This window comes from Callorhinchus milii, unplaced genomic scaffold (genome assembly GCF_018977255.1).
Source record: "Callorhinchus milii isolate IMCB2004 unplaced genomic scaffold, IMCB_Cmil_1.0 Scaffold1, whole genome shotgun sequence".
In the NCBI taxonomy this organism is placed as follows: Eukaryota; Metazoa; Chordata; class Chondrichthyes; order Chimaeriformes; family Callorhinchidae; genus Callorhinchus; species Callorhinchus milii.
In genome coordinates, this window is record NW_024704742.1 from 20,860,957 (window position 1) to 20,880,783 (window position 19,827).

Here is a 19,827-nt window from a genome sequence, read left to right on the forward strand (position 1 = left end):
ATAATGGATCGACTGAATACAACACAATAAGAATGAAATGAAGCACAAAATGTAAGCAAAATAATGATGTAGATTCAGATGTTATGTGGAGCAACTTGTTTTAAGTTCTCTGAGATGCCACCCTGCACGAAGGGTGCTATATAAATTCAAGTTGTTGTTGTTTTCATCTGAAGTGTTGGCATCTTCAGTGGCAGCCTGACTGATCGCTCTCTCGCACAAAAGGAGTTGGGATGAAAATACCATTGTTGGTGAATGAGCACGCCAAAATATCTAATTTTACCATGAAAAGCAGGGACACGTGATGTCTTGGATAGATTATCTCCTATATTTCATCTTCCTGAGCATCTTCTTTTAATTAACATTTGTTGCATTTTTATAACACCCTATCACCTCAAAAAGTCTCAAAGTACTTCACCAATAATTACTGCCAAGTGTTTTTGTTGTGAGCAAACATAACAGCCATTTGCAGCTGCAGGATCCCACAAAACAGTCATGAAGCAAATGACCAATTAATCAGGAGGATTGTTTGGCCACCACAAAAAAAACTGAACACATTTCATTTTCATTGAATCCTTCAATCTCTGCTTTAACAATACTTTTGCTGTATCATCAGAAGCCTTGTGCTAAAAAGTTAATTGACAGCCAATTTAATTGCATTTTGTTCAGGGTAAATTGATGTTTATTTTTAACCTTTATAAGACCACATATAATAAGTGCTGCCTCAAGCTATGCGCAATGTAAATTACATTTCGTGCTGGAATGTAGTTCGCAGAGAACATGTTTGCGTGATTTCCATTTAAAAATGTACATACCACTCTAGCACAGTAGAGCAATCATGAACCACTTGTTTGCTCATCTGCACAGCCTTTTCAAGCCACTTCTTTGTGCAGTCACAGGGTGAAATTCAATCTGTAGATGTCGGCATTCTACATTACATATTTTAGCATTGTCTGCTGCTGATTTCTCTCCCATATTCCATCTTTCCTAATATAACCATGTAAAGTTTGAACAGCTTGTAGCCATTTGATCGAGCTTCTTACAAGCTTTGTGTATGGCAAAATTTACAACAGCTATAGAAGGGATTTTCAAGATGTTATTTACAGTGCCTGCAATGGTTCTCCCACCCCACAAAAACAAAATTTCAATAGGTAAGATGTACAACAAACTGCCAGCTAATTTCACTTAAATTCAGCTTCTTGCTCCAGTGTTGTTAAATGTTTTTATCCTTTACCACCTTCATCCTTGCTGATTTATTCCACAAAGCACAATTGTAACCTCCTACCTCAGACACTCTTCAATTCAGTCTTTGAATGTGTTCCATCGCAAATATTCTGTAGGGCGTGTACAAGGATCACAAGAGGAGGAAAGAACGGAATTGGATACAAGACAAATGCAGAATTATTTATTATAATAATTTCAGGCCAGAGAGTGTAATGGGAAACAGGATAAAACATACACTATTCAAAGAACCCCCACCTGTTTGATCTCCTGGGAAACAGGATGCAGATATTTTATGAAACCAAAATGAATAATAATAAACCTTGCATTTGATATAGCGCCTTATCACATTGAAATGTCTCAAAAGCACTTCACAGGATATACTATAAAGTGAATTGACTGTATATTTTGTGGGCGAAATGCAGCAGCCAATTGCACACAGCAGTGTTGCACAACCTGCCATGGATTGAGTGACCAAACTATTGTTTTTTGATTTTTTTTTAAAAAGGGATTATTGCTCCCAGAAAGCAATCTGCCAATCGACTAACCCCGGTTCCTACTTACTGCTAGGTAAACAGAGGCGTGTGGAGTAAGGAAACTTGCCTAAGGTTTCACTCTGCCTGGGAATTGAACCTGGGTCCTCTCGCTTGCAAGGCGAGTGCTCTAACCGATACGCTACAGGACTTCACAAAGTAATCAAGCAAAAAAAAGCTGAATATTCACCAATTAATCTCCACTATTTACCCCAGCAACCTTCCCTTCCACAGATGGCATGCCAATCTCACTGGCACGGAAATCATTGGGTCCTGCGGAGCGTATTTGTTCATCTTGGTCTCTACCTACTCCAATCTATCTCCACTGCTAGTTTCAACCAGAATGACATGCAGTTCTTTTTCTTGTTGGGAGTTAAATCGATCATTAAATTGTTTTCGTAACAAGTCTGTTCCATTTATTTGCTAACTGGTTAGACGGCATTCAAAAGTAGGTCAAAGTCATGTGGTTTTTGCTCCCACTTTTTCATCCAAACCAGGGCAGGTTACCAGAGGCCATATACAGTGACGTCATTAAGTGCATCAATGGGGTGATATCACTTGACTGATGCACATTTCATACTGAGAATCACATATTTTAAAAAATACCTTGTTACTGTAATTGCACAGTTTACAAGTTGCTTTGCTTTCAAAAATCTATTTTCCTCTCCCAAGTACTAAAACTATTGTTGTAACTAATACAAACACTTCTATTAAATATTAACGACCAGGACATTTTATACAGTGTTAGGCTTAGGCTGAGTTGGTGTTTTAAAAGACTTTGGGAAAATTCTTAAGGTTAGGTTGGGAAGCTATTTTAACAACTGCAAAAAAAAACCTGGCTGCAGAATAAGACTGAATTTTAGAATTTGCAAAAAAATTCTACACAATTTTAAATTTCAAGGCATTGGTCTTAAAGGGAAAGAACTTGAGATATTTGGGGCCTCAGAATTTGAAATGCGAATCTCCCCTTATTGCAGCTGCACATTTTGGACGATGTGACTTGTCTTTTTTCTTTTCTGCTTCACATGTGTATAAATCTCTGGCACTTTCATTCCTGAGTTCCATGCGGTGATTTCCTGCTTGCCGGTCGCTCGATACATTTTCTTGCCTGGTGAGCAAATCTTCTTCCCTGGTCAGTAGATTTATTGACCTTGACCTGTTAAGCCATTCTGTTTCACTGAAAGCCTGTGCCAAGCCGGAAGACGTGAACACATCATGAGCCAGATGACTAATCCTGAGCCTCTTGACCCAAATACATGCCTCATCAGGTACTAAATTTTCCCCGTTAACTGCTGTGGGCAAGGAAGCTAGGCTGGACTATTTCTCCAGATACCAGGCCTTCCCTTCATCTGACCGCTGATAGTTACTTTGCCTGTGGGTCTGATTGCTATCAAGTGATTCACAATGTTCATTTTCATAGTCGAGCCTTTTTATTTTATTTTAAAATAAATATTGCCTTTGGTCCCCAGGAAGTTGCTCCCCCCAATGCGGTCTTGAGTTACATTCTGTGTAGTAATGATTCAAGTGCTCTGGGATGCTACCCTGCATGAGTGGTGCTATGTAAATGCAAGTTGTTGTTTTTGTTCTGTATTGTCATGTATTTGTGGTTTGGTGTTGTTCTGAGGATATTAAAACATGTTTACCCTATCACAGTTTTNAAAAAAATAAGATTGCTTGTGCAATGACTGGATACAGAATATGTGTAATGATAATTGCTTTTGGTACCAGTGTTGAGTACTTGGGAAAGAGTACAGTAAAACAAATCCAGGGTATTCTGGTCTCAACTGGAAACACAATTTTTGTGTTTCCATAGTTGTGACACCACATGAGGGTTATAACTAGAATATAAAAGTTAATAAACAACAGCCATCTTAAACTTCCATTCATGCGAAAGGCTAAGTACTACTGGCATGAATTTAGTTTATTACCACTTGTTCCTTACGAGAAAATGTTGGTGAAAAAAATCCAACCAATTATGTAAGTGCCATTATCATCATTACTTTGAGGCAGAATTCACTACTGCTCAGTAAAATGACCAACTTTAACACTTCCAGGAACAAGATAGACTAACCCTCAAAAATCACTCAATTGGCAGCAACAATCAATCACAGATACACCACACATACTCACTGATCACTCAGACATGCATGAATATCAACCCCAATTGCACCAAGTCGTGCCCAGCGAGCTACCAGCCGTGTCCAACAAACACACCAACAGAAACGCAATATCCATTCCCTTGCAAGGTCAAAATATTTTATCTGTCAACTAACTTACAGCATCTGCAGAATGTTATGAATTTGTTCAACATAAAATGAAGAAGCAAACGTTTTTCTTTTTACACACTTGATTTCCAAACCATATTTCCTCATCAGTAGCCATTATAGTAAGAGTTAGACGGCACACTGAAACGTTTACTGTAAAGAGATCCAAGAAATGCTTGGCTTGATACCTCATCGAAGGAAAAAAAACAATTGTTGAAAAATTCATTCTGCAGTGCTTCCAATCTCTAAGGGAATCCAGAGAGGTAATAGGAAACGCATATAAAATAAAAGGATCCCCATAAACAAAGGTGACAAATCTTTTCATGTTCCTTATGGCTATGGGGAAAGGTTGGTAAATGGCACTGAAAGAATTCATCTTTGAAAGTACCAGCACAGACTGTCAATGAGGCATTTTCTTGGTATTTCCACTACTCAAGCATCCTCCTCGCTGGTCTCCCCACTCCACTATTCACAAAATTCAACTAATTCAAAACTCTGCGCCCGTATTCTCACCCGCACTAAACTCTGTATCTCCAATATTCCAGTCCTTGTCAAACTCCATTTGCTTCCTGTCACAGAGCCAAATGATTTCAGGACTCTCACAATGGTGTAGTTTGATACTGAAACCTCAGCTCCCTGAGATGGCTAATTAGCACTGCAAACCTAGGTCTCAAGCTAGTGGCAAGTGCCAGTTTCCTAATCCAACATGGCCACAGAAAACGATGGTCGCGATGGCCCAAATGGAATTCTCTCATTGCACATGGTTTTAAGAAAGCACAAGCATATGCATTAGGCAACACAGAATTCCAGTCAAATAATAGTTTTTTTTAAAAATTCCATCCTATAACCTTTTGCCATTAAACAAGATTATTTATGAATAACACTATGGTATAACATTATAATACCCCCAACTTCGTGCCAAGGCAGTACTGTTAAAGATCTTGGGACATCCCCCCGAGGTGAAAGGCACTATGTGAATGCAAATTTATATTGTATGGTAGGGCAGAAGTGAAAATAGACAACACTTGGAAGTAACTGTTGTATATAGTGTTTTCTTTTTTAATCTGTATATCTGAGGGACTGGTCAAAAGACACTGATAACCTCTGCTTCACACATACCAATTTGATCTGATACAGCTAAGACACAGGCCCCAAAAGTTAGTTAGTTTTAGAAAATTTCATCCTTCTCTATCTAAAAGCATGACAGCAATGCTGCCAATTCATTTCTGTTTGTTATTTAGATCGATATTGAATCTTTACTCTGTTAAAATTCCTACCACAAGGTTCAAGAAATGCTGTTTTTTTATGTTCCATCTGAAAATCCATTTACAGTATGCTACGTAGCAGTAAATCACTAGTCTCAATAGGTCTTTCGAGCACTAATTCATTCACAAAGTAACCGCAGTTACTGAAATTGAAACAATATTTTCAAAGTCAATGTTTTTGATTAACATTGTGTAAGCAGCAGGAATGTAAATATGAATATTAAGATGGATTATAGAGGAGAATGAATCAACATGTTGGACAGCACACATTAAACATTATTTGCCACAACTGACTTCCCTCATTGAACAATAACCCAGTATAAATTCTGTACCACGCTTGGGCTGGGAGTGAGGCCAGCCAGGACCACATTCCTCCCATTGAACTTCTAGCCTCTGAGCTTGAATCGGTGGAGGTTGGAACGTGCCCAATCAGGATTGGGCAGCACAGGGATTCCACTTCAATAAAGAGGATGGAGCCAGAAGCTCGGAGCAGCACCAGCCACCAGCTCCAGGATAGTGAGGTTATCAGCCCCCAGCACAGTGCCCTCAACAGCCTGGAGCAGGCTCTCCCAATGAGATCTTCAGGCTCCCCTGCGGAAAGAATGCTTGTGGCTTGTTCTTGGGAAGGAACCTAGAGGGGCAAAAAAGAGGTACTGCCATTCCCAGGAGCTAAGAGTCTGTAGAGGAGCAGGTCAGGGAGTTGACATCCCTTACTGTGAACCCCACACGTGTGGTTTACGTGATCTGTTAGCTATATGCCTGATAAAGTTTGTTTTGTTCAACAACTATGCTTGGTTTGATCATAGAGGCGGGTGACTGGGGCTAGAGTGACTACACGCTAACTCCCTGCTCGCCGAACTTCCCAACTCTTCCCTCCACATGCAACGGACTATTCAGAGCTCTGCAGCTCGTGTTCTCTCTTGCATTGAGTTCCGTGAGCCGATCACCCCCATCCTCCCTGACTCCACTGGCTTTTCATACCCCAGAGGATGAGTTCAACATCCTCAACCTCACCTTTAAAAGCCCTCCATAGTCCTGTTACTCCCTACCTCTGCGACCTACTAAACCTTTACCAACTTTCTCCCGCAGTCTCAATGGTATCCCTAATGGTGGCAATATTACAGACAGTGGCAAATTCAAAAAAAATAAATGTAAACATTTGCCTCTCTTTATTCTTCTGTCTGTCCCAGTCAAAGAGTAATAGGGACACACAGATAATCTGATGGATACAGAGTAGCACAGAAGGTTCTTCAGTTTATGTTTTGAATGGGGGTATTGGCGTCATTACAAACAGCAGGAAATAAGCCACAAAAATAAACTGAAAATATCCTCTGAGGTTTCCTCTATGTATGGGAGCCCGTGTCTATCCATGTCAGCCAGTGACTGAAGCAGTCCAAAGATTTTAATTTTGATTTTGATTTGCTGCTTTTTTAAATAATGATAGCATGGAGATGCAGTGAACATCATCGCAGACTGCGGGAAATTAAAATATACGTAAAATATATATGAATATAGATGTTGATTAAGTTGTCGATAAATTTATTAAAAAACAAGCAAGTAACCTATTTTCCTCTTCATTGTTGTGAATATGTTCAGTCAACGGTTTGTGTATACGTTTATATACCTTTTAATGATTTTAGACTTGAAATAGTTATTTTGATATTTCGCTCTTGATTTTTTACCAATTTTAACATTTCTTAATTTTTTTTAATACTGTAACATTTCACATTTGTAATAAATGTTGCAGGTTGGAACCTGCCATCGTGAAATCCTGTATCCGCCTTTCACCAAGTACCATAAAGTGCCATCTGATATTTAGCATTTTCTCAAAAAGAAAAAATACATTACCACTTCAAATAATTTGCTCCGATATAGGGTACTTCTGCTCAATATTTTGTGATTGGTATTTTCTTAAACTCCCCCATTGAATTAGTAACACCCTGCCATAGTTTTCTACAACTACAGAAAATACAAAAATCTCACAGAATAAATTATTAAATGCTACATCAATACCCTGGTGGCACAGAATAAGTGGCCTTTCAGTCAGTTTGCCAAAAAAATGCCATCCACTAATGCGAAAACAAAATACTAAAACATCACGACATGCTGTTAGGATCTGAAATAAATAATTGGATTTCAAGTATGATCTAGTATAAGACCATCTTAGGCTAAGGTTAAATAGAAACATCTTTACTTTGCATCTCTCCTGACTTGATCTCAGAATCATTGATGCTGATATGATGCAGGAAGCAGATAACTGCTATCATCTCTAACAAAGACATTAATCTTGGTAATGTTTCAAACAATTATTGTGATATTTCGGGGAAATAACAAACTGTGCAATAATGCCAAACCACCTGAGAACAAATCCAGACTTCTATTATTGATTTTCGTGGACCTCAAGAAAAGTCTTTGGGAGTCTCTAGTGAATATAAATGTAATCATTCTTAACAATGAATTTCTACTGCAGAAACAAACTTTGCAACAGTTAGAAAGCATCTATAAAAGGCAGATTCTTCCTTATGTCAATATAATTGCGTACTCAAGGAAATACACTGATTTACAAATGATTTGTTTTAAAATGCAAATCTTCTGCAATCCATTACACTTTTTGAAAAAAAAGACTTAATCCAAACAGAACTGAAAAGTGAAAATTCAATGAAGACAAACTATAGCTTGATGCCATAGTGAAACAAAATTATGAATGATTTAGTGCGCATTGAGCCATGTCTGTGTTGTCCTAGTTTATATGACTAAATGTGTTAGCTGACAAAAGCAATGACCTAGTCATAGCTAATGAACTGTTCCTCGAATAAAAATATTTAAAATGAAATACGAGATTGACAAATCCAATTCAGTTGCTTGTTCAATCAGTAGGAAGTGTTAAGTTTGTAGACACAATGCTTTAGTGATTCAATTTCCAAAAGACAAATAAGCATGCTTGAGTATTCTTATGTGATGATACAGTTGACACTGCACTCATCCATAATTCACGTTTGCGAAAACAGCTCAACAAATCTGACCAAGGTTTGGTCAAGATGTCAAAATTTATACATTTTTTGCCTTTGACTTTTCTGCAAATGAATTTGAACCATGAAATACCATGCATTTGGTGCTCTGTTGATAATCACCCTAATTTAAATCCACAAAAGACACTCAAAAACTTTTACGGAACTACTTGAGAGAAGAGACGATTTGACTTGAATCTGTTTCCTTCCATTTGAGCTGAATTTGCAGTGGGGCAAGTGGAGTCCAGTTGAAACCACCTGCCAAAGATTTTGTCAGCAATGAGGCTCCAACAAGAGTTTTTTCCTAAGCATGCTAGTGAAGTCAGATTTACACTGAGCTTATTTCCCATGAAGAGAAGGGTAAACAAGGCATGAATTATCACTTTGGAAAACGTCTCTCTATGGTTCTAGCTCCAAAATGATGGAACTAACGAACAACATTATTAACATACTTGAACAATGTAGAGAATTCACATTGAACAAAAAACATAGGAATGCATGGAGCATGAAAGGGCCACTTGGCTGATTAACCTCACAATATACAGACTGAGTTTAAACCAATAGACTAGTTTCCTGAGTTAACACATTCTCCGTTTTCTTTCACCATTTATAAGGGAGGGGATGATGGAAAAGCAAAATATGATTATATTGTCAGAGAGATTGAATGGATTTCTATTTCAAAAAAAATGTTTCCATTGTGAAGGGGAATTGCTTTTCCTTTGAGTCAAGATCAAACTGACTTCAAGCCTGTGGAATCCATGTGCAATGCAATAATGAGGATGGCTTTAAAGGAGCCGTTTCAGCTCTCACACTATGGTTCTGAATAATGTTGCACTATACTGGCAAAATACAATTCCAATCTTCTGTCTTGGACTGGAAAAAGAGTGTTTCATAGAGTCTTCAGTTAGAATATATAATAATCATCCCTGGATTTCATATAATGTCTTATCAGGTCTCAAAGTACTTCACAGGATATACTGTAAAGTGGTGTCTCTATGTATTTTGTGGGGAAACTCAACAGTAAATTTGCGCACAGCAATATACAGAATGTAACCATATTTTGCTTTCCAATTTGTCCCCCACAAACATCCATGCAGTGAGTGAGTAACCAATTTTATTCAGGGAATTGTTGGCCAAGACACCGGGATAAACCTCTCTCAATACTTGAACAGATTGAACTGGTGCACGTCAACTTAGACCATTTTTGAGGTGATGTTAATTCTCTGTCTAATGATATACAATGATATCCAAAATTAATCATTTTGAGATCTTGCTCTTTAACATTCACACCCGATCAGCCTCCTCCCCTCCAGACTACCTGCTGATGTAAAACGTGTCAAAAGTAGAAATATTAATTTGCACTTAGCACTTTTCAAGTAGTAATAATAGTTTTAAAAATATCATAATAATCCTTGCATTTGATATAGCGCTATTCACGCCTTCTAGACGTCTCAAAGGACTTCATAGAATATACTGTAAAGTGAATTGACTGTATATTTGTGGAGGAAATAAGGCAGCCAATTGCGCACAGCAGCGTCCCACAAACAGTCGTGGACTGAAGTGCCCAATGTATTATTATCTTTTTTCTTGAGGGATTATTATCAGACGTGTGGAGTAAGGAAACTTGCCCAAGGTTTCGCTCTGCCGGGAATCGAACCCAGGTCTTGCAAAACGAGTATTCTAACCACTGAGCTACAGGACTCCACATAATGGACTAGAAATGAAGTCAATGTCATTATATAGATAATTATGTTAGCCAATCTTATGCCAATGACTTCCCATAAAGAATGAGATGAAGAACCAGTTAATTTGAATTTGGAAGTAAATGTTGCCAGGGGAGGGGGGCAGGGGTGGAATATAAGACAAGTTTTCCACTGACCTTTTCCCACCCAAACACACCCAAACAAACCCCAACCTGCAAATAGCCTGGGGGAGTGAAAAAGAAGTTGTTTCTGTGTTGTTTTTTTTCCGGAAAAAAAAGGGAAGAGGGTGCACAGGATGGCCCAAAACAGTAGTGAAATATACTTATATTGGGTAGGAGGTGGAATGGGGAGTTTTCCAGCCAGTGGAATTGATAACCCTCTGGGCCATTTTCTTTGCTATACATTTTTCAGTGTCTCTAAATTTAGCAAATGTATGTAAATTTATAAATATATGTAAATTTATAAATATATGTAAATTTACTAAATGTATATATATATTTATTATAGATTGTGTTTCTGCACTGACAATTGGGCCTCACGTATCCGAATAACTAAAATATGCGACAAACAATGAACGTTACATTTTAATTGCTGTATGAAAACCTCTCATTCATATAAAACAAAGCACCCAATTTGTAGCAAACCATCATTCCACCAATGTTTTCAAGGTTTACTAAAACTATACTGGTCGGCAATACATTTGGTACTGATTTTACTCAATGAAAACAACTAGAACACTCAACTATAGTGTTATTCTTCCCTGCAGCTCACCTGAAGCTCTTATGATACCAGCAAGCAACAGGAGCAGTGAGCAAAAGAAGCGGTGGTCTCCTTAGCAACAAGATCCTCCTCAGTGTCCTCTAGGACTCCTTTAATAAATATAAGTAAATGCATATAAATTTACTACATAGATTGCACTTCTGCACTGATATTGGGACCTAACGTATCACAAGCTTCCAATTACTGCAAATGAGTCTTTCAGAAACTATGTTGAGATCCGTTGACTACAAAATGATGTCTGACCAATTCGGGCCCCAAGTCTTGCCTTATAAAGCTCTCATGTTGGTGGTGGCTCTGGCTCGGTCCTCTCTTGTGCTGAAGGTCAATCAGCAGTTATTGCAACTGTATCCACAGGATGGTTGGGTCTAGAGGGGGCTCAGTCCCACCTCCCCAAATATATCTACCAGCTCACCAACGTTTCTCCAGTTTGGGATAATGGATGTTGAGAGGCGGTTGGAGAGAGTCATTGTTGTAACAGGACATGAAGTAAAGCATGAAGTGGAGTCCTGTAGCTCAGTGGTTAGAGCACTCACCTAGCAAGCGAGACACCTGGGTTCAATTCTTCGGGCAAGTTTCCTTACTCCACACGCCTAATAATAATCCCTCCAAAAAACCAAAACAATATTTTCAATCCACGACTGTTTGTGGGACACTGTTGTGCGCAATTAGATGCCGCGTTTTGCCCACAAATATACTGTCAATTCACTTTACAGCATATTCTGTGAAGTACTTTGAGATGTCAAGAAGATGTGAAAAGCGCTATATCAAATGCAAGGATTATTATTATTATTAGATTATAAAGCGAGTGTAGCAGTCAATCCGTGAATGAATGAATGGGAGTTGGATCCAGTGCCGACACACACACAGACAAACAGAAACACACATGCACTCTGCAGACTTCAGCGAAGTGCAATAAGGATATAAGAGAACTCAGTTCAGCCCCCCTCACGAAGACTATTTTCACCTGCCGCATATGACAATCCCAGTGTGCGTCAGTGCCTTCAGGAGAGGAAGGAAAAAACACTGAAAGGAGGGAAACTGTATTGATGCGGGACCCGAGAGGGCAAATCACCCATGGTTGAATAGTTCCTGGAGGCTGGATAAAGCACAATGTTGGCAGATCAACTGCTGATTTTCCAGCCAGCGGTATGTTTCAGGGAAACCTAAGGAGAAGTAGGATGGGGGAGGGAAGATATAAATAGCTATTGAAAAGTTAAAAATTTACCACAGTTAAAACAGTGCTGTGAATTATTTTAAATAAATTGCAGGTTCTAAATATACAATTCCGTGTTTCATATCTCAATAGGAATCTTATTAACTTTAAATTGTGCAAGTTCTGCGGTGCTTATTCAGCTCGGAAAAATCATAAAGATCCCTTTTGGTTGACTTGCTTTCTTTTGGTTCATTGTAAAAGCACAGACAATAAAATCTAGAGGGCATTTACACATCTCAACGTTATCATTTTTTAGGTACATTAAACTCAGTTATCAAAACACAGAACACCAAAAGATCAGCCAGCCCCTTTCTCTGCAGTGTTGCACAGTAACTGCTAACTCTTGAGAGCCTGACCACTTCACAAATACAGTTATAAAGGATGCAGCTAGAAATCTTTAGTACATTGTTTTACTGGGGGAAGGGAACAGATGCTACAATAGGACTCAAAAATTCTGCGCGAGGATGGGGTGGACTGGGTTTAACCAGAAAAAAGAAATCAGCCAACGTTCTCATTCTTCACTGTTATCCAATGATCCATATGCAAATGCAATGTACATGGATGCTTGGTGAGGACAGGATTGGACTCAGCTACGGTTCTCCCTCCCCCAGGTACTACCACAAATTAGGCTCAGATATGAAGGATGAGTACACAAGCAAAGGGCAGACAACTCCCATGGAACTGTATAGCACGCAAACATCTGAGTGAGGGTGAAAACATACCCTGTTAAATTCAAAATGTTCACTTGTCAAACACCTCAGGGAATATCGTCAAAAAGAAATCAAAGGCAGTGTACAAACCATCTAATTTTCCCATCATTCGATTTATTAGGCTATCAAACTGCGATACATAAAAAGCTACTTGTGCTCATTAAAGTGGGCATCCAAGCACTCGAAAGCCAGGCAAAGCTAAAAGTGTTCACACTACCCTCAATTTCAGCTATGTGGTTAGTGGAGGACAAACTAATAGCATTCAAAGGAATCTGCCTCAATTAAGTGAATGGAGTATGAAGCAGCTGATGGATTTTAATATGCATCAACTCAAGTTAACATCATTTAGAACAGGATATATACAATGAAGGATGTCCATTAGCAAGGGTGAGAAAGGAAAAGGTTCTCTGTTAAATTATCAACCACTTACATAACATTTTCTCGTCCATGTAGATGTATATTGAAATGTACACCTCTGGCACATTTGAATACAAGTCAGAAACCAAAGTGCATTATGCTAGTCCTAACTGTACTTGAGATGAGACGTTAAACCATGATCCTGTCTGTCTGTAAGATGTTAAAGATCGTTAAAGATCCCATGGCACTATTCTGAAAGAGAAAAGAGTTTCTCCCAGTGTCCTGGTCAACAATCTTCCCGATAGATTTGGTCATTCAATTCATGACACTGTTGTGTAAAAACTGGCTACTGCCTTCATCTGTAAATACACAATCGCTAGACTTTACAATAAAATCCTGAAGCATTTTGAGACTCCTCCCAACATGAAAGATGCTATACCAAATACAAGGATTATGTTAGAATTATTCCAAACATCAGTGCTACAGGGATCCTCAAAATAATGCACATCACATGCACAAGGGAAATATCCAAAGGGCTTTAATTCTGTCGGAGGTTAAATTAATTTTATAAGTAATGTGTACAATAACAAAGGTATGAATACATGTAGGTATGTATACAATGATGTAGGTATGCTTGCAGGCAGAAATAAACCATCTTTTTGAGATAAGACTAGATAAACAGTTAAAAAAAATTCAGCTGTTTGACACTGGATCGAGCAGTTACATTTTCTAACCGATTTGCTCACCGTCATACCCAGTGTCGTAATGTAGACCCTCTGTAGAGCTCTGCTCTTCCCTCTTTAATAATCTTTATTGCGCTACAGATGTTAGCTTGCACAAAGGCAATGGACACCAAGTCTCAGAACTCATCAACAGTTCCGCAATTTGTAAGAACCACACAATTTTGAGCAAGTTACAGGTTCTTACCGAAATGTTATTAACCTTAAAATCTGCTCTAAACGATTCAATCGCCTATCAAAATCCCAGTGCCAGATGGTGTTACTTTGTGAGATGAAGATGATTAAAATGCTGTGGATGCTGCCTTTCGATCATCAGAAGCAGGAAAGGCCAGTGCGCTCCTTCAGCAATAGCAAAACCTTGGCAGAGCTTTGACAAGCATCTGTAAAACTAGATATTTTTTTCTCACAGGTGCCACACTCAATTACTAACTGAGTAAGAAATTAACTGCTTTTAACATGAAATACACACATCTCACTTCATTAGAGATAAGAAGAAAGACTGCAAGTGCTGGAAATCTGAAATAAAGCTGCAAAATGCACAGAACATCAATCAGGTTTGAGCAAACATGACAGGTTCAAGTTACTGGTGTGAGCCTCCACCAGAACTAATATGGATGGAGTGCACGTTAAAGTGGCCCATTGATGAACAAGAGGAGGGTAAGAAAGACCAGACTCATTAGGCAAAGATATTTGGAAGAAATTTTAAAAAAATTTAGAAGTGGTTAACTACAAAGACAAAGAAAGTACTCAGTCAAATGGGTCATTAATACATTTTGACATCCTGGGAAACGTTATTAAAGAGCTCAGCAAGATACAAAAATAATGAGTCGGATACACAGGATAAAGCAATAAGAGATTCTTAGGAATGATCCAATGCTGCGTTTATGTCTGGGAATTAGGGCCCAGCATTGTTTCTCCTTTCACTGGCCACTGATCAATACCACTTTGAATGTCCTGAACAGCTGAAAGTCCTGCACCACCACAGGCTTTGTCACACACACCATGACATCAGTTTCTGACACAGTCTCTCTCTTGCATTCACTGTACTTTTAGTGCAACACACGTGCTCTATTATCTGTTCAAAAAACGTGGAAAGAAATGTGGGGTTCAAAGTCCAAAGTGGCCCAAACGTAGTCTCTAAAAGCACTCTGATCTTAGTGCAATGGATGACTTTTTTTTTAGAAATTTTTCATTTTTTTTGTTGGGAATCACCAAAATACCTTTGTGTCTTAAGACCTGCAGAAAGCTAGTTTGCCATTTTTGCTACTGTCCACTACCTCAATAACACTGGCAGTAAAATTGGCCCAGGTAAAACAGTTTTCCAATGTTCAGCTGCACCTTTCAGGCTTCCCTTACCCTAATTTAAGTAGCAAACCGTTGAGAGAGTAATTGATGTATCAGTGATGGAGGGGAAAGCACAGTGGCCATTGTTCTCCATTGACAGTCAGTGGTCAGGGTCAACAGAAAATATACAATTCCACCTGGTTACAAGCAAAACAAGGAGCCTCGATCTGACCTACCTTCCACTGCCTCTTGCCTTCAGGAGGAGACACAAGGAAAAGTGAGAGTGAAAAATAAAATAAGGGAACAGAAATAAACCAGAAACAATGCTGGGCAAAACGCCATCTTACCAAGATATTGGTTGACTGAACTGAGCTGGTTTTTTCTCTGTCTCTGAAGTATATTTCTTAAATTGCAATAGGGAAATGTCAATTATGGGAAAAACAAATTACCTCTTGAGTTGTTCTGTGAAGATGTACTGAGTGAAATCCTTCACTGTGGGCGCAAAGTACAATGTCTCGTGTACCTTGATTCCCTTCACCGTGATGTTTTCAGCAGAATTGAAGCGCAGAACGTAGAATGGATGAGAAACTTGGCCGAACACTTCAAACACCTGCAAAGTCAAGGGAAAAAAAACGGTGTCACGGCAAGTTTGATAAATTCTTTACAAAAGTACTTTTGCAAGCCAAATACAAAGAGGAAAATAATTCTGTAGAGAATTCTATACAGATGTTTTGGGCAAAATCTGCATAGGTGTTAACTCCTGTGAACAAACTGGCTGCCACGTTCACCTACAAATATAGTCATTTCACTTCACAGTAAAATCCTGCAAAGCACTTTGAGATACCTTAACATGGTAAGGCGCTATGTCAAATGCAAGGATTATTATTATTGTAAACAATTGGACTTAGTATTAGCCTAGGCAGTGAGATCAGAGTCCCGATGAGGGGTTTGAACATTTAACTTTCTTGATGAGAGGCGAAAGTGCTACTAACCGAGTCATTGTAGAAATGGAAATGAACAAGTTCCACATAAACCCAGAAAAAATTACTCAATAGATAAATACTTATCAGGAAACCTACCTACCTTCTCCTTGAAGTAGTGGAAATGTACAATATTTAGGAGACAATTATAAAACTTTCCTATCAGGATACAAGCTGAAAAAACCCTTAGGGTTTTGAGAGAAATTGAATTAATTTATGCATTGAAGGGTATTAAATGGCACTGTTGACAGATGGACTGACTTTTCAGTATTCGTTTCACTTTATAACAGCAAGAGATTCACAATAATATTTTTAATAAATGCCTGATGGAGACCTCCTGCTTGCAACTTTAAACAGCTGCCTTAGAAAGGGCAGAACAATTTCACTGCACTGAATGACTGACGCCTGCTGATCAACCATCACCACTCAACAACATCAGCCTTTTACTCCTCTTCACTGACTGATGCTTCTCAACCACTTCACTATGTTCAGCTCTAAAGCTTCTTACCCACCCACTGCATTCAGCACAGGAGGAAAGCCACTTTTCATCCAAACCATTAAGGACTGCACAAACTCCTTAGCGATCTTGGTGTGCTCAGTACTGCATCATGCTTATTTTATGTTCACTCACCACATCACTAATGAAAAATGCCTTCCTCGCACATAACCTTTTTTTTAGAATCCACAAAACGTTGAAACCACTTGTTTCTGGTGGACATTTTTGCAATAAATTTTCTAAAGCAAAAAAACGTGTAATGTATTTGGTGAACAACAAACATCATTTGTAAATATAATGCATAAGAGAGCAAAAGTTCTAATTCTACCTTGGTGAGTCGGAAATGAATGCCCATAAAATTATAATTGCAAAAAGAATTGAAGGGGAGAAAATCTTTCTATATACGAGTGTGGTTGGAGTATAGAATTTCTTGTCACAAGCCATAGTGAGATAGACTCCATTTTTGTAAACAAAAATAAGAAATTAATTAGTCGTTTGAATAGGAGGAATAGCGAAGGGTATGGGGGACTAGAAGTAAGCAGAGAAATGCTTCTACGTACCGAATTCACGTTGTTAGAATTTACACTCTTTCTATAATGTTAGAATCATAATAGATGTTGCGAACGGGTTAACTTTTAAGTTAAGTGTGGGGGGCAAGTGGACTGAAACTCATGAGTTGACACTCACGAGATCATGTGAGTGTCTCAACGACAAGATGTGTACTACTGTCCTGCATGTACACGAGATAACGGACTGTCTCAAGGACAGTGTGTTTGTGTGTGTGAGGCACGTACACCCCATGAGATGTTCACGTGAACCCAGCATGATTTTGGCCAGGTGACCTAATGTCCGCACCATGATTGGATGGACACAAGCTTAAGACACCGTGCCCGACCAAGATCGGTGCACCCAGGACAATACCTACTGTGGATGGAAGACTGAGAACTAGAAGGAAGAAGTAGACGACCATGAGGAGGGATTACGCGGTAATATTGTTCTGTTAGTGAATCGATTGATTGTGCCTACTTGCCCACGCCCATCGGGAACTTGGACAGATCCTGGAGTTTAATAAACACCACTCTGGTCGCAAACAGTAGCTGTGTTTGATTGGAACTCGAAAACTCGTTTTTTTTCCAACAACGTGAGGAACCTATTTACTCACAGACAAGAAATTAGGTTCCTCACGCAAGTACAAGCATCTCCACAATCGGAAAGATTAGCTCATGTGGAGAAAACCATTAGCGTAAATGTGATGGGCCAAATGTCCTGATTCTGTGCTGATTCTAGGATTCATCTTAAATAGTTAACAACAGCAATTTAGGAGAATCTGTCTCACTTCAAATAAAAATTAGTCAACTAAAGCATTTGCAACATTACATAGTCCAACATAATTATCTTAACTTTTTTTTAAATATACTATACACTTAGCAAATATTTAAGAAGTGAATTGTTTTGGTACAATTACCTTTCCAACCGAGTTGCAATCCTTTTTGAAAAGGACAGTTTCCTCATTAAGTGGCGGCTGGTCCTTCAACGATTCAACGATAACTGTGTGTGGGCGGGGGCAAGAAAGGAAAAACAGAGAAAGAAGTCAGAAATATCATTACAATTTTCCCCATGGTTTAATTTTTCGCTTGAAACATAATCGATTCTCCAGCAGGTGCAAAAGTCACAAATATTAAGGTGGAAATGATGGTGTTTTAAACAAGTTGTTTCCTGCACAATGTCAGGGGAAGAGTGCCAACAAGCAACTTTTCAAGGAATTCAGCAACTTGACACCCAGACCAGAACTGCAGACCCAACCAGAAGGTTGTCTGAGGCATTATACACTGCGGAATCTGAAGGTACAGTAAAACTCGCATGTCTTATTTTTATAAATCATATACACCTCCTAAATCATAACACAGATCCCCAACCCTCTATGACTCCCGCGCTTACCGGAGACCTTCATTCATGTGAAATGACGACCATACCCATCGACGCATGTGCACTTACATTGGATTGCAGGAAATATAACATGTCTTAACCTGTCGACTCATGCGCAGAAGTTCAATTCCAGCGATTCAATGCAATTCCTACATTGGCCAGTAAGTGCGCTTACAGTGACGAGTCAAGAGGCATTGAATCACGTGAAATGTAGTCTTAAACCATCACTGTATGTGCACTTACCGGCTGCATCAAATTATGCATGATTGCTTAACTCGGATTTTGTATGACTTCTACAGTTAGCCTGCAACTCAGGCTTCATGTAAGTTATATTAAATGTTATGATCCTGACTGGTATGACTTATGTGAATTTTACTGTAATGCTGGCAACCTTTACCCTCAGTTCACAAAGTGGCAAAGCTGTGAGCGAGTTACAGTTTTGCCCCTCAAAAAGGATCCCAACCTTGACCTGAGCAAACTCATATATTCCCATTATTGTGCATTACAACTGGAGTTTGTGGTAGCGTGTATCAATGTTCCAATTTGTTTCATCACAGTTAGAGGCGCAGAGACTAACTAAGTTTTCTCTTGTAGGACAAGAATTGAAAAGTTGTCTCCCCCCACACCCACCTCCACCGGGAACATTGGGTTCATACAAAAAGTAGGTCCAACAACAAAAATGTGGTTTGATGTCGACCTGTAAAATATGAAAATTATTCAATGAAAAATATCGTAGCAGAATAAGTAGGTTCTTCACACAGTTGCAGGATGCGTCTCCACAATCAGAAAGCATTTCTTCTATCAAACAACACAATATATTCTTTCACATCATCAAGGTCACTTTGTTCATCTGATCCTGCAGAGCTGTTCTTATGCATTTAGCGCAGCTGTCAATGTATCAATCCATCCACACTACATAATGTCCAGAATTACCTTGGACAATCAGGTGTAGAAATACAACAACTTGCATTTATTTAAAAATACCCTATTCATAAATATGCTGATAAAAATCAGAATACAGTAGTTTTCACTTCAGATTCTGCTAAGTATTCTTGTATTATATGTAAATATAGGTCTTACGCAATTAATTATACAATTCATAACTATTAAAAAAACATTTAAATTGCATTAGTAAAGGCATCCGTAATTCCTTTTGTAAACGATTTTATATTTAGGGCTCACAACATATCTAAACCTCTCCTGCCAGATGCATCAACACATTCATTCATTCATTCACTGTTAAAGTCATCTAACATTTTTGATTCACAAATTTAGGTGTCAATAATGCAAAATTGTGTTACTTACAAAAGGTTACTCCAGAGTAGATAACAGCAGGAAATGATATACAAA

The 19,827-nt window shown here is 38.6% G+C and overlaps 1 protein-coding gene across 1 annotated transcript in view; it reads right to left on the reverse strand.

Moving 5' to 3' along the window:
* The window catches only part of naf1 (nuclear assembly factor 1 homolog (S. cerevisiae)), an 89,729-nt gene that overhangs the window by 18,245 nt on the left and 51,657 nt on the right, over nt 1-19,827 (reverse strand). The window contains exons 5-6 of the mRNA XM_042338710.1: nt 18,017-18,099; nt 15,525-15,685 (exon numbers count right to left, since the gene is read on the reverse strand). Coding sequence (XP_042194644.1) covers nt 15,525-15,685; nt 18,017-18,099 — 244 coding nt within the window. The remainder of the gene's footprint in view (nt 1-15,524; nt 15,686-18,016; nt 18,100-19,827) is intronic.